This window comes from Helianthus annuus, chromosome 14, assembly GCF_002127325.2.
Source record: "Helianthus annuus cultivar XRQ/B chromosome 14, HanXRQr2.0-SUNRISE, whole genome shotgun sequence".
NCBI lineage: Eukaryota > Viridiplantae > Streptophyta > Magnoliopsida > Asterales > Asteraceae > Helianthus > Helianthus annuus.
Genome location: NC_035446.2, coordinates 23,570,178 through 23,585,011, shown reverse-complemented (window position 1 = coordinate 23,585,011; position 14,834 = coordinate 23,570,178). Strand labels below are relative to the sequence as shown.

Sequence of the window (14,834 nt, the reverse complement as noted above, 5' to 3'; positions counted from 1 at the left end):
TCTTCTGGAAACACATCTGGAAACTGAGATACTACTGGAATATCTTTCAGTTCTTTTCCTTTAGTGTTAGTGATTATGGAAATCAAATACACTAATGACCCTTTTCTTATATAACTTGTTGTTTTCATCACAGAGATGAATTTCGTGGATCTAGATGACTTATCTCCTTTAATAGTGATCTTTTCACCCTTGGCGAATTTACTTGGATTGACTTTTGATCACATAAAATACTGGCTTTATTGGCTATTAATCAATCCATTCCTAATACAACATCAAATCCTGCCAGATTCATTGGATAAAGGTTTGCAATAAACTTTTGATTTAAAAATTCTATTCTTGCTGCCTGTAAGATTTCGGAAATCTTAATGGTTTCTCCGTTTGATGTCTCTACTAGACATTCTTGTGGGAGTTTAGTTAATGGTTGATTGAGAAGTTTGCAAAATGAAGTATTAATAAAACTTTGGTTCGCACCAGAGTCAAATAATACTTTAGCAAAAATATCATTAAATAAAAACGTACCGACTATCACGTCCGGAATCATCTTGGCTTCATCTGCCGTCAGAACAAATTCTCTAGCATTTTTGGTAGTCTTATTGCCCATGGCTGGAACTAGTTTCGGACAGTTCGGCTTGATGTGACCTTTTTCTCCATAGTTGAAGCACATCCCATTATTAGGTTTCCTCCTGCAATCTTCTTCCTTGTGCCCTGGTATCTTGCAAAAATTGCAGTAAGTGGAGCATTTTCCTGAATGCTTTTTCTTATAGGCCTTGCAGTAGGGTGCAGAGGTAGAACCTACATTTTTCCCACGGTTGGAATTTCCTAACGAAATTCTTGGGTAAGCCTTTGAGCTAGGTTTCTCCTCCGGTCTTCTTCTCGCGTACGCACTAATTCATCTGTCAAGGTGTTTGCTAGTTCTACAGCTTCTTCTATAGTCTGGGGTCAAGTGGCCTTGACTACATGCCTAATCTCACTGATTAATCCCCAGATGTAATGGGAGATTAATACTGGTTCTGGTGATGCAAGGGTTGGTACTATTCTAGCATATTAAAAGAATAATGTAATGTACCCCTTACTATCTACTCCAGTCATTCTAAGGTTTAAGAACTTATTTGCTATCTGTTCTTTTTCATTGGGAGGGCAGAATTTCCTTTCCACCATGTTCTTAAATTCCTCCCATTCCATATTATAAACCTTGTCACTTCCCTAGACTGGAGGATAGTGTTCCACTATTCTAAGGCTGAGTTCTTAAACATATTGGAAGCAAACATTATCTTATCCTCTTCCGCACACTTGCTTATTTTTAAGATAGCCTCAGTCTTTTCTATCCAGCGTAGAGCCGCAATGGCCCCTTCATTGCCCGAGAATTTCATTGGTTTATAAGACCAGAATTCTTTATAAGAACAACTATAAGATATGGTTCTTCTTCTTTTGGGAATGGGCACTTGAAGTATGGGTCCATTGTTTACGCTGTGTTCTGGTTCAGTTGGTCGCTTACTGCCCTTGTTACTTTTATTATCAGCTTCCTTAACAGTTTGAATAATAAATGGCATTGCATCTATGATTCCTTGTGCCATTATGTGTTGGATAACACTATTATCCACTTGGTTTCCATTGTTATTGTTGTTCGGATTATCATTATTCGGGTTATTGTCGTTCTGGTTATTATCATTTTGGTTTTCCTGGTTCATTTCGTTGTCCATCTGAATTTTAAACATTTACCACATATTAATATTGTTGGTGCACTACATCTGTCGACTTCGTCTTGGATCGAGTCTTAGTTTTAGATTGTTAGATCAGGGCATGTTTTATGAGAAATTAGGATAGCATATAGGTTTAACCTGGTAGGTCCGCTTATGTGTCACTAGGAGGTCCGCTTATGTGTCAGGTCCGCTTATGTGTCACTAGGAGGTCCGCTTATGTGTCAGGTCCGCTTATGTGTCCATGTACCTTGGAGGGAACCTCAACACCTATAAATAGGTGCACATAAGCGAACCACAGTAGACCTTGTAACTCGTACCGAAGTGCTGCCGGATCGAGATTTGGATGTAAACTGTTATAAATCAATACAGAAAGGTGGTTAAAGAGATTTGCTAGCTGTTTCTACGTTGATTACTTGTTTTCCGCACCTGTAATTGACGAAAACTCCTCTGAACAACTCATTCGGGTCGATACACGATCCTACAAGTGGTATCAGAGCTTCAGGAGGAGGAGTTCTATAGAGATTTGCTGGATTTCATCTAAAATTCTTACTTCTACACCTTCTTTCTTCATCAGAACGAGATTTAACAGTCGGAATCCGCTCAAAATTTCACAGATTGTAGATAATTGATCATAGATAAACCCTTGAAAATTTGACACTGAAATTCAGACTAAAAATGGGTCAAATTAGTCTCCGAATAGGTTCCGCTTTTTCAAACAAATTGTAGTTCCGCTCTTGTGAACATTCAAATCCGCTTATTTGACCAATCAGGTTCACTTATTTGGACATATTTTGAGGAGATCCGCTCCAAAGATCAATCAAGTCCGCTTATCTGAACAATCAAGTCCGCTTATCTGAACAATCAAGTCCGCTTATCTGAACAATCAAGTCCGCTTATCTGAACAATCAAGTCCGCGTATTTGACATCAGGAGTTCCACTTATTTGAACATCAGGAGTTCCACTTATTTGAACATCAGGAGTTCCACTTATTTGAACATCAGGAGTTCCACTTATTTGAACGTCAGGAGTTCCACTTATTTGAACATCAGGAGTTCCACTTATTTGAACATCAGGAGTTCCACTTATTTGAACATCAGGAGTTCCACTTATTTGAACATTTAGTGGTTCCGCTCTTTTGAACAATCGGGTTCCGCTCTTTTGAACAAACTAGTTCCGCTTTTGTAATCAATCAAGTTTTGCTCTTAGTGGTTCCGCTCATTTGACCAAGAAGGTTTCGCTCCAGTGAACTATCTAGATTCGTTTTTAAGGACTGTTGAAGAAAATTCGTAAAATCTGAAAATGGACGAGGAATTTTTCAATGAATTCGCTACTCCGGTTACACCGGTCACTGTTGCACAAACCACAATGCTCGAGAACGAAACAGGAACAATGCAAAAACCACCCAAATTATTGAATATTGAGGAATATAAAGGATGGGAGGGTCGTTTCGAGAACTGGGTACAAGCGAACTATCTTGATGCATGGGAGTGTGTGGAAACGAAGTATGTGAGACCATTAAACGATGATGAAGAGGAAGTTGCGATTAAAGACATGAGTGCAGATGACAAGAAGAAGTACAAAAATGAATAAATGATGCTAAGTCTGCTACAACAACCTGTGAAGGAAGATATTATTGTATTGCTACAACATAACGGGAGTTCATACTTAATTTGGAAAGCGTTACGTTCAAAGTTTGTTGGAAGTCAAGAAATGGTGAAAAATAAGAAGTCACTTTTGAAAAAGGAGTTTGATTTGTTTAGAGGATTAAAGAATGAGAGTACAGAGCAAATCATTGAAAGATATTGCAACTTGTTGGTGAACATGAAAAGGTTAAGTATTAACAAAGACAATGAAGAGTTAATTGAAAAGCTTGCTGATGCTTTACCACATGAAACATGGGGAACTTATCTGATGATGCTCAGGAACAAAAAGGGTTTTAGCACATTAACTTTGAGCAAATTTATTGAAAAGCTGGAAACTCAGGAAATAGAACAGAGAAAGATTGTTCGAATGAAAGATTTCGATGGTGAACAGGATATTGGGTTGTATTACAAAGCAGGGGTGAATGAGAAATCTACAAATCTATCTCCTAAAATAGAAACTGCTTACAATGCCAAGAATTCTCCTGGAGGTTCATCATCAGGATCAAACAGTAAAATAAGTTTCACATCATTTCTGTCCTTTGATCCGAACATTTCAGCAACTAAAAATGGAAGAAAACTTCAATGCAACATTGTATTAAATCTTGAGAGTGATCAAGATTATTCTGAGGAAGTTGCTAAAAGTCAAATATCTTTATTAGGAATGGTTTTAGAATCTTACAGTTGTTCTGTTGCAGGTCGTATCGGGAATCCAATGCTAACAAAGGAAGATTACGACCAGATAGATGCTGAAGAGATGGAACTGATGGACATAAAGTGGTGTTTGGCAAGCGTGTTACGGAGAGCTGAGAAATTTAAGCAGATCACGGGGAGAGATGATCTTCGTGAGGCTAACGTTTCTACTTTAGGTTTTGACAAATCTAAAGTCACTTGTTTTCGTTGCAGGGAGAAAGGTCACTTCAAGAGGGAGTGCACTAATCGCGAAGCAAGTGGAGCTCAGAATCCTTTCAACAACAACAATGATTACTACCGAAAAGCCATCTACCATCAAGTTGCTCAACAGCCATCTCAACAGAATCAACATCAAGCATAAACGGCACATGGAAGATCTATAATTGAAGATTCTGGAAAGAGAGCTTGTGTGGGTAATCAAGATTGTTTGAAGAGAAAGGATGGTAGTGCCTTAGTAATTGATCAAGATGATGAAAAGTTACCCGAGGGAATTAGCTGGGAGAATTTCTCTTGGGATAACTATATTCCTGATCAAGCTACAGCTTACACAGCTTTTGTTGCCAAAGTTGAAGATGAAAGTGATGATGATACTGAGTACTATGCTAAACAGATGGCAAAACATTTGAAGATGTTAGCAGAAAGTGACAGTGAGGATGAGAAGGCTAAGAAGAAAAAGAAGAAGATAAAGACACCGGTTAGCAGCGATGATGAGACAGTACCGATAGTGAGAAGAAAAATGAAGGAAACTCCAAAGTTCGAGATTAATGAAGAAGCTATTGCAAAGAAAAGTCCAATTACTTGTGAAAATTGTGAAATTGTAAAGAAGCAGAACAGTTCATTGATTCACAATATGAACCGATTGAAAGAATCATATGATGTGTTGAATAGGGCGATGAACATGTATAACGACACAAGTGAAGAGCAGGCTACAGCAATGAAAACACTTCAAGGAGCTTTCATGGTCAAGCAAAAAGTTGTAAACAACTATATTGAGAAGTGTGTTGAACTCGAACAGACTTCAACGAATTGAAACCGAAAGAGTTAACCGTTTATTAAAAAGTTACTCATGTTCGTCTTATGTCATTGACAGGATTTATCCAATGGCTGAAAGCTTGAAGGCATTTGAAGACAATGAAGTAACTGAAGAAAAGAAAATTTTAGAAGAAAAGATTGAAGAAAAGACTCCAGTGAAAAAGACCAAAAAGAAGAAAGACACTGAAAAGACACCATCTGGTAAGAAACAAGGTGTTAGTTACAACAGATGTCCACCCTTGCTGGAAAACGGATCTCTGGCTAGAAATCCAAATGATGAAAGAGTCAAAAAGGCAACAAATTTACAGTGGGAGTCGGAGTCGTCAATAAACTTGCCAGATAGTATTGATGTTGTGTTTACATCGTCTGACACTGATCAACAGTCTCAATTGATGAAGAAAGTCGTGGATCATGTGTTAGAAAACGATGAAATAGAGGAGTCAAAGTCGGAGTTCGCGTCAGAGTCAAAGTCTGGGTCAAGCACTCCGTGTCAAACAGAAAAACAGGACAAAATAGTTTATGATAGAAAATTTCTGTTATCAAAATCTAATTTGGATGATGGATTGTTCAAAGTTGCATACACTTTGAATGATTCTGACAAATTATATGCTGATGAGGAACATCCAATAAGAGGTGTCAAAACTGAATTGATAAACAAGGTTTTCAGACTCACAAAAATTAATATTTCTGAAATAAAAGATTTATGTCTTAATGAAAAACCTAAAAATTACACCTCAAGAGTACAACAAAGATTGAACAAGAAAAAGAATTACAGTTCTGGTTCAGGTTTCCAAAAGAAATCAAACCATAACGGAAATTTGAAAAAGAAAGGATTAGGTTTTACTCCTACAGAAAAATGAAAAATATGTTCGTGATTTTAAATCCAAAATGACATTTGTTTCAGGAACGTCAGCAGATGAAGAAGAAAAGAAAGATTTCTGGAGACAGTCAAACAATGAGTTCCTTGCAAAGAAGCAATATGAATTGAAGAAGATGGCTAAGGAGAATACAGATACGAGAACCCGTTTCCGTTGCAACACTGTTGGACATATTGCCAGAGAGTGTTCTAAGGCAATACAATCAAAACAGGGAGTATCTCGTAAACTCAAAGAAAAAGTGGTTGAATTTGAACCACCGATTGATAGAACAAAATTGTTTAAAGATTCTACATTTGAAATTGGTGAAAGTTCGAACAAGTTTTACAAGAAGAGAGCTAAATCTGACAACCAGAAATGGGTTGTTAAGAAAGTTGGTGAAAGCTCTAGCGATGATTCTGATAGGTCAAAATCAGAGGAGCTATCTTCTGGCGATGAAACTGATTCCATAAAATCAGTTGAGCCACAAGTTGTTTCAAAATGTGAAGCTGTTTTAAAAGACGAAAAATCAGTTCCGATTGTGAATGATGAGGAGTTTTCATCACTTCGGGCTGAGAATTATAAAAAGAAAATTGGTAAAGTTGAAATTTCTAACCAATTTTATAATGATAAACATGAATTTGATGCTGAAAAGGTCTTTAATCCCAAAGTTCAACATATCTTTGGTAAGATGATTGATCGAAAAGTCAAGGGGGTTAAGGAACTTTATGAAAAGAAGAGGAAAGGTAAGAAACCGAGTGATGGTAACTCGGTGAAACCCAAGGCTGGTCAGGCTTGGGTGGATATTTTCTTTGACTAAAAACCTGACTTGCCGGAGCTCCCAGGTTGGTAAGTGAGGAGCAGGTATCGGCATCTTTCTTGATTTTTATTCGGTAACGTCAATTATACAAACGGTAAAGAGGTTTGTTTATGTTTGGTGTACAAGTGGTTAGACGATTTAATTGCACATTCTTGTATATGGTAAATCAAGGACATTAATTTGTACTTGCATTTTCCTACAAGTTGTTGAAAGACAAGATGATGAACCACATCCCCATTCCTACAAGTGGTAAAATCAATCAAACTTATTTTCCGGAAAACCATTTTGATTAAAACAAACTTAAGTGTTTTGAAATCTAAATGGGAAAATAGTTTGTTGATAGGGGGAGTTCTGATTGTTTATGCCAAATGAATGGCGATTTGATGTGTTTTGATATCAGTTGTCATATTTCTGTATAGTTTGGTTTACCTTCATGTTTCTAGTGGGTCAAGAGCTTAGATAGTTTTCAAATTTCTTTAATGTGTTTGCATTTTAGGGGGAGTAGAAAAATTTCAGAAAATCCAAAAACATTAGAAAATTTGAAAAATACAAAAACATGATAAAATCAAAAATGAGTTTTGTTGTGAAAAAGAGGAAATGATAGTACATCAGTGGACTATCACAACACGCTAAAGAAATGTAAAGTAACAAATGTGATAAACAATCTTTCAGTAAATTGAAACGAGATATAAACCTAAATTCAAACTTGCTTAATTTGTGGGTAACTATTCTTGGATATATGGGTAACCCCCGAAATCTTGTTTGAAAGGTCCCTCTTTCTGAGATACTAGGTCTTTATAATCAGTGATATCTGGGGTATTATCCCAGGACTTCTGCTGTATGGAAGTACTGACCTAGTCCCCGGATAATGCTTTCCGCAAAATGCTTGAAACATAGCATCGCCCTCAGCAAGCTGATGAAACAATAAAATTAATAGTCGCTGCTGTTGTAATCAAAAGATCCTCTAAAGGGGACACACCAAAAGTCGAAGCCGTCATCTCTCTGCGTATACGGAAGTATCGACCTGAGCTCTCACGGCCCTCGCATCTAACCCCTAAACAGATATCAGCTGTGGTATACTCACCTGTAAGACTGAAGATTGGGATCTGGATACAGGAGTATATTCGAGTGGAGTGATACACAATTAAGTTTAAGTTTCTAAAACATTAATATCGTATCTCGAATCAATTGAAATTTGTGTGAAAATTTAAAATGGACCAATATATTGACAATCTAGGTAAATTGTTTAGAACTGAGAATGTTTAAAGCTTAACGGTGTTAGTGATATGTCTCAAAACTGATATGATCCTCTTGCATAAACTCACAAAAATAATGTCTGAAAATAGTTCATTTCTGCATTTAATTTCTTACAGAAAATCCAAAAAGATTTTAGTGTGTTTTAGCATAAATTTGAAAAATCAAAAAGATTTTTGACAACTGATATTGAAAAACTGATTTTCAAAATTCTAAGTGCTAAACATGATGAACATATGGTTTGGGAAGTGTGTTTCTTTGATAAAAATGATAACAGTTTCAAGTGGTTCATTAGTATCTGATTGGTTGATTAGTTTGTGATTAATGGTGTTTATTTGCTTAAATGTTTTTCATAAAACTTATGTTTGTGGTAGAGTTTTATGCAGGAAAAGTCAATATTTGAGGGGGAGTGCATGTTGATGATGAGGAACTTTAAAGATGTCAACATTCAAGAGAAGAAGTTTGTTGGTGGTAAAAGAGAAAGAGATGAAGATAGAGAGAGAAGCCCAGAGACTGATCAAGACTGAAGGTGCGAAGACACGACATTGTCAATGACTCGATGAACGACTCCGTCAACATCTGAGGGGGAGTTTGTTGGTGCACTACATCTGTCGACTTCGTCTTGGATCGAGCCTTAGTTTTAGATTGTTAGATCAGGGCATGTTTTATGAGAAATTAGGATAGCATATAGGTTTAACCTAGTAGGTCCGCTTATGTGTCACTAGGAGGTCCGCTTATGTGTCAGGTCCGCTTATGTGTCACTAGGAGGTCCGCTTATGTGTCCATGTACCTTGGAGGGAACCTCAACACCTATAAATAGGTGCACAGAAGCGAACCATAGTAGACCTTGTAACTCGTACCGAAGTGCTGTTGGACCGAGATTTGGATGTAAACTGTTATAAATCAATACAGAAAGGTGTTTAAAGAGATTTGCTAGCTGTTTATACGTTGATTACTTGTTTTACGCACCTGTAATTGATGAAAACTCCTCTGAACGACTCATTCGGGTCGATACACGATCCTACAAATATCACAAGATAATATTTAATACAACCAATCACACAACACGCATATTGATCAAAAACGTCGAACATTGCAACTTACTCTTTCTTATAATATAATATGCATCTAATACAAACCGATACCGGAATTTAAAATTACAATACTATTATGCATCTATAGTATCGTCTAGATTTTTTTTCAAACATACACACATATTATATATATAAATTACTACCACCACCAATATCAAGGTGTGTGGCCACCTTGTAACCGTCCACAACAAGGGGGGGGGGCCTTGGTTAAGATTTAATTGTTAGTTAGATTTCATGGTTACAATCTAATGTCTAGTTAGTGCATTATGTGTGTTATATGTTTATTTAGTGTGTTATGATGTTCGGGGATCATAACTAGCTCGGAAATGTTAAAACAATGCTTCTAGTATAATTTTGATGTTTCGGGTAGTGTCCGGTTGTTCGGTTAGATACTGGTTCGTTAAAGTGCTAAATTATACCGTTTAGTGTTCTTTATGTTACCTTTTGTGACACTTTTAATTCCCGACACTTAGGAAAGCATTCAGGACTATTTAGTCATATTTTTGCATGTTACTAGCTTGTTAAAATGTTGATTTTTGCTGATTTATGTTGAATTCAGCACTTTGGGTGAGTTTTAGGCACTTTCCGGCACTTAAACTATCACTTAGGAATGTAGTTTTTGTGGTCCTTACTTCCCTACACACCATAATAGTGTAGTACTTAGTTTCTGGCCCATACTGGGTCTCAAAACACTATCTGTCTATGTGCTGAGTTCTGTCAGCATTTTTCTAAGTTATCCACTAACTGTGCTAACTGTGCTTTGTGCATCATTTATGACAATATGATTTGTATGTAATAATGACGTGTCATTATGCAATATGTGATGCACATGTAAGTATGATGCAGTAATCAGAAAGAGGTTATTTATAATTCAGCACAGTCATTAAGCATTAATCAAGATTCATTAATTGTCCGGATACCTGGATTTTTGACAGTTGTCACATAGGGTAGGCCCTAGCTTGGCTTATTCGGCCACTAGGTGTGACACGAGGCTGCCACATGGCGGCCGGGGGGCTCGCCCTGACTCCGAGCTGTCGCGGCCCGCATAGGAACACTATGTAACACCCCAATCGCATAATATAACAACACGCGGCGGAAATATCGGGGAGTCACGTTACAAATTTCTCACAACTACTGGTACTAAATTGTTTCAATATCATTAACGTCGTTTTACAAACAAAGAATACATGTAATTGTTCTTTTTAGAAGTCTAAGACCTGTATGGAGTCCTATGCGTTGCATGCTTGAATAGTCGAAAACCTGAAACATATGCGAAAACAGTCAGCATAAAAATGCCGGCGAATACATAGGTTTTATTAGCTAAATAAATGGCAAAAATATTTGGCATTATTATCTTAATTGTGAAAACTTGTGACCAAAAATAGAGTTGTATATGGCATTGTGATATTTACTAAGTCATTTTATGTCTTATATTGAAATCCCGATATAAATCATCATGAAAACTTGTGAAATGTATTATTAGGAATCCAATCAAGGATTAATAATAGCTGTTTTGAAATAAATCAAAATTTATATAAGTATTTCATAAATCAAATCAATGAGTCATGATAATACTTCGGATATCATTCTAAGAATCTAACACATAAAAATATGGGAGATTCTACAAAGATTTTGATAATCAACATTGAAACAATTGTACCCAAAATCCTAAAGTGATCCAAATAACGCTACAAGAATAATAAAATAAGAACACTTATATATAGGAAGTACCAGCGGCGTATCCACTATGTTCTTATTTTATTATACCCATTTCGTTATTTAGATCACAACTACCACATAAACACATAAACCAACCAACTTCTACCAACTTGTAAACACGCATTAAAGCACACAATGAATCCAATCAAGGATTCTAATATCGGTACTTTAAACATCCTACAAGAATCAACCTATGAAGATAGGTAGATGCTATAAGGATTCGGGTTCTATCACATTGTCTAATCTAACATGCATTAAAGTACACAATGGATCCAAACATGGACTCCAATATTAGTACTCTAAACATCCCATATAAGTCTAACTATGAAGAAAGATAGATACTACAGGGATCCTGGGTTCTTATCACATTGAACTATTGAATCAAAATAAACCTAAATCCTAATGGTGATTCGGGATAACGCCACGAAAGGTAATACAATAAGCACACTTATATATAGGAAGTACCAGCGGCGTATCCACCATGTGCTTATTGTATTATCTAGTTTCGTTATCTAAATCACCAACTACCTACACAAAAACCAACCATTGAGTTTGCAAAGTACTTCTTAAAAATCTCACTATGAAGATAGGAAGATCTAAGACTGTACTTCAAATATCCTACATGAATCTAACTATGAAGATAGGTAGATCATTTAAGGATAAAACATATCATTTGCATAGTCGGAATAGAACACATAAAAGCACTTAATGAATACATATATGCCATACATTTTGAAAACAAATCGATTACACATATGAATCACCCTAATACATTTGAAAACAGTAAAAGAGGGGAACTATGTACTCGCTTGGGGTTGCGTATAGTCCCGGTTCAAAGGGTATAACAAAGCTCAAAAGACCAAGAGTTCAAGAGTTGAAGCGATTCCTAGGGTAACAAATACTATGTTAGGGAATCGACACCTAAATCGGAAGATTGGGTAGAATGAGGTCTTGTAAACCAAATGAGTGTTGGAACTCAAGTGGTACGGTTTAACAAATCCAACATTCTAAAATGAAACGAAACCTATCCTAAGTGCTTACGACCCATTACGGCTCATTAAGGTAGCTTACGCCACTTTAGCGCGCCGTTCGCGCGAATGCGCGTTCGAGACGTCTAACTAGTCCTATGACAAGTATTATATGCCTTAACATATCTAATTATGTTATACAATCAGTTTAGATGTCAAAATATGTGTTACATATGCTTAAAGTGAAATTATGCGAAAAAGGGCATTTTGGTCATTTTCCTAAGGCATATAAACTACCTATCATACAACTAACTAAACGAAGTGACCATAAGGTATAACCTCGGAAGGTTATTCCCTATACAATTATGGTCACATTATATGTTTGGTCGGATCCTAATGATCGACCAAACGGGTCGGGTTCGAAAGTCTAAGCGGTTGTTTAGACCGCTAACCTTTACGACCCTATATAAGCACTAAACCTAAAGTGACGAGCTAAACATGTTAAAACATGTTTAACAAAGTTTGAAAACAGGTTTGGTATCAAAACAAACGGTTTTGATACGTAAAAGTAGTTTGGTTACAAAATACGCAAGAATACGCATTTTGGCCGAAACTACGACTCATCACTATGCCTAGATAACGTGGTAATCAGTGGGTATAGTCACAAGGGACTTATAACCATCGTGATTATGCCCACGTTATGAAGTTCAAACGAACTTCGTGTTGACCATAAACTGGTCAAAGTAGAAAGTCAAACAAAGTTTGACTTTCATGCTAAAAACGCGTAAAAGAACGAAAGAGGACTTACAACGGGTCCAAGAATGGAAGGTTTTGATCCGAACAACTCAGGTATGGAGCATAAAATCCCCAACTTAGAGCTGAATGAATCAAAGGTGTGAGTTGCAAGTGAAGGGGGTAGGGTATTTATAGTTTTCTTATAACCGTTAGGATCGTTCATCGAAAACCGAGCTTAAATCTGGACCGTACACATGCACCCATGGTTTTGCAAAACCATGGGCACTTAAAAATGGCCCATAGTAAGCTAAAATACCATTTGCAAGAGTGCACAACAGCTGGAACAACTGGAAACAGCTGGGAATTAATTTTTGCAGGTCTGACAGTTTTACACCGGCCGCGTAAGGTTCAAGGGGGGGCTTACGCTGGCCGCCTGAGATTCCCAGTTCAGCAACAAGTTTCAGAAATTACAGAAATGGTCCCTGCATGCTTCTAAGGCCCTTTTTGATGCGTTTGAGGCCCGTTATGCCATTTTCAAGGCTCTTCAATGATTCCTGAACATAAGGAACATGAAACATGCTCAAAAATATCTCGGATGTCGGTTCGTTTGGTCGTATGATCGCGTTGTTCGGTTAATTACGACGAAACATGAACGATTGCGAAAAATGATCCAAATTACGCGACGAATGGAATTTTATCATACCAATCACTAAAATAAAATATTTTAATGTTTACATAAATTTTTAGAAGTCCAGATATATTTAGAACGTAAGTTATGCGCGAAAATGCAAACTTATGCACTTTTTTGACGCTTTTAGTCCATATTGATCAAGAAAGTTTAATTTTGCGCACCAAACACCTCAAAGCCTATTTCTAAGCCATGTGAATGATATTTAGGGCATATTTAACTTATGATCAAGTTCCGGAATGTGCAATACTATGTGAATCAGCAGACTTTCGAAGTTTGACGCAAATAGTCCCTAAGTGTGAAATAACTTGTTTTTGACACACCAAAGCCTTCAAAACTTATTTCTGAGTTATCTAAAAGTTATTTAAGGTATGTTAAGCCTATTTCACTACTCTAGAGTTTTTGTCGCATTAAACTGATTACGTTTACGCATCAGTTCGCGTTTAACTTTCAAGAAAGCGATTTAAAGCTTGAAAATGAACTAGAATCAAAATGTGAAATTGTAAAACCAAAATAAGCAAATTTTTGAGGTCAAAACACATTGTTTCTTTGATAAAAGATAGTGTCCTACATTGTGTGTGTTTACGGAGCACAGGTGTCACAGTCTCCCCTACTTCAAGAAATTTCGTCCCGAAATTTATTCGAAGGAGACCGTAGAATGGAATTGAAACAACTGATGGATAAGCAGATTGCTAGATCCCAAAGATGCGGAGCATCATTTGGAAATTTTAGGGAATTCAAATTTTGATTTGGGGTATTCAAAGCGTCTCAAGGTATTCACTCCTTTGAAACTTGTGATAGTCTACTTGTGTTCAAAAATCATTTAAGTAAGGCACTATGTTATACTAAGCTCTTAGTGTAATTCCTAGCAAACGAAGGGGGTGTACATTCAAGCCCATCATGTACACGGTTTCTAACGTCCCACGAGGTACATCCAGTGCAACATGAGCATCTCATGCATAGGAGACGGGTCAACATACCTATGGCATCAAGATCGTCACCTTTAACACCATATCATACTCCCGGTCGGCTCGATTTGAGTTAATTAATGTACTTGCTATTATCTATCAAAATTAAACACTCAAATAACAAACAAACACATAATCACATAATGGTCCAAGATAACATAAAATCACAAAGTGATCTTAGTAACGTTCTGAAGAATAACACAGTAAGAACACTTATATATAGGAAGTACCATCGGCGTATCCACTGCATTCTTATCGCAATCATACTTCTCCTAGTTACCTTAATCACTCTAGATTTTATGCCACCATACTTAACAAGGCTTACTATGATTCTCATGCGTCGAAACTCATAATTAAGTGTGCACCCATAATTACTCGTTTCGTCACATGGTCCACATAGCTCCTCTTGTTAAGCAAGGGTAAACAAATATTAAGGTCGAACTATCGTCTAACTCAAATAAACATTGTCACAACATAACATCTGTCAAATTGAATTGTATTTCATACTAGCAATGATAACACTATTTATTTTGCCTACGACAAATTTAGTAGTATGTATTTTATTCTAGTACAAATATATATGTTTCATATTAACCAAACAGGTAGAATGCAAATATACTATTCATACATTATAATGTAAGCATATCAAGGAAAATTATTTTCAAATCA

General features: G+C 36.6%; 1 protein-coding gene across 1 annotated transcript in view; it reads left to right on the top strand.

Moving 5' to 3' along the window:
* The first annotated feature begins 4,643 nt into the window (after positions 1–4,643).
* LOC110906536 (extensin-like) overlaps positions 4,644–14,834 on the top strand; it is a 44,218-nt gene continuing 34,027 nt past the window's right edge. Inside the window, exons 1-2 of the mRNA XM_022151654.1 lie at positions 4,644–4,850; positions 6,575–6,665. Of these exons, the coding sequence (XP_022007346.1) occupies positions 4,644–4,850; positions 6,575–6,665 (298 nt within the window). The remainder of the gene's footprint in view (positions 4,851–6,574; positions 6,666–14,834) is intronic.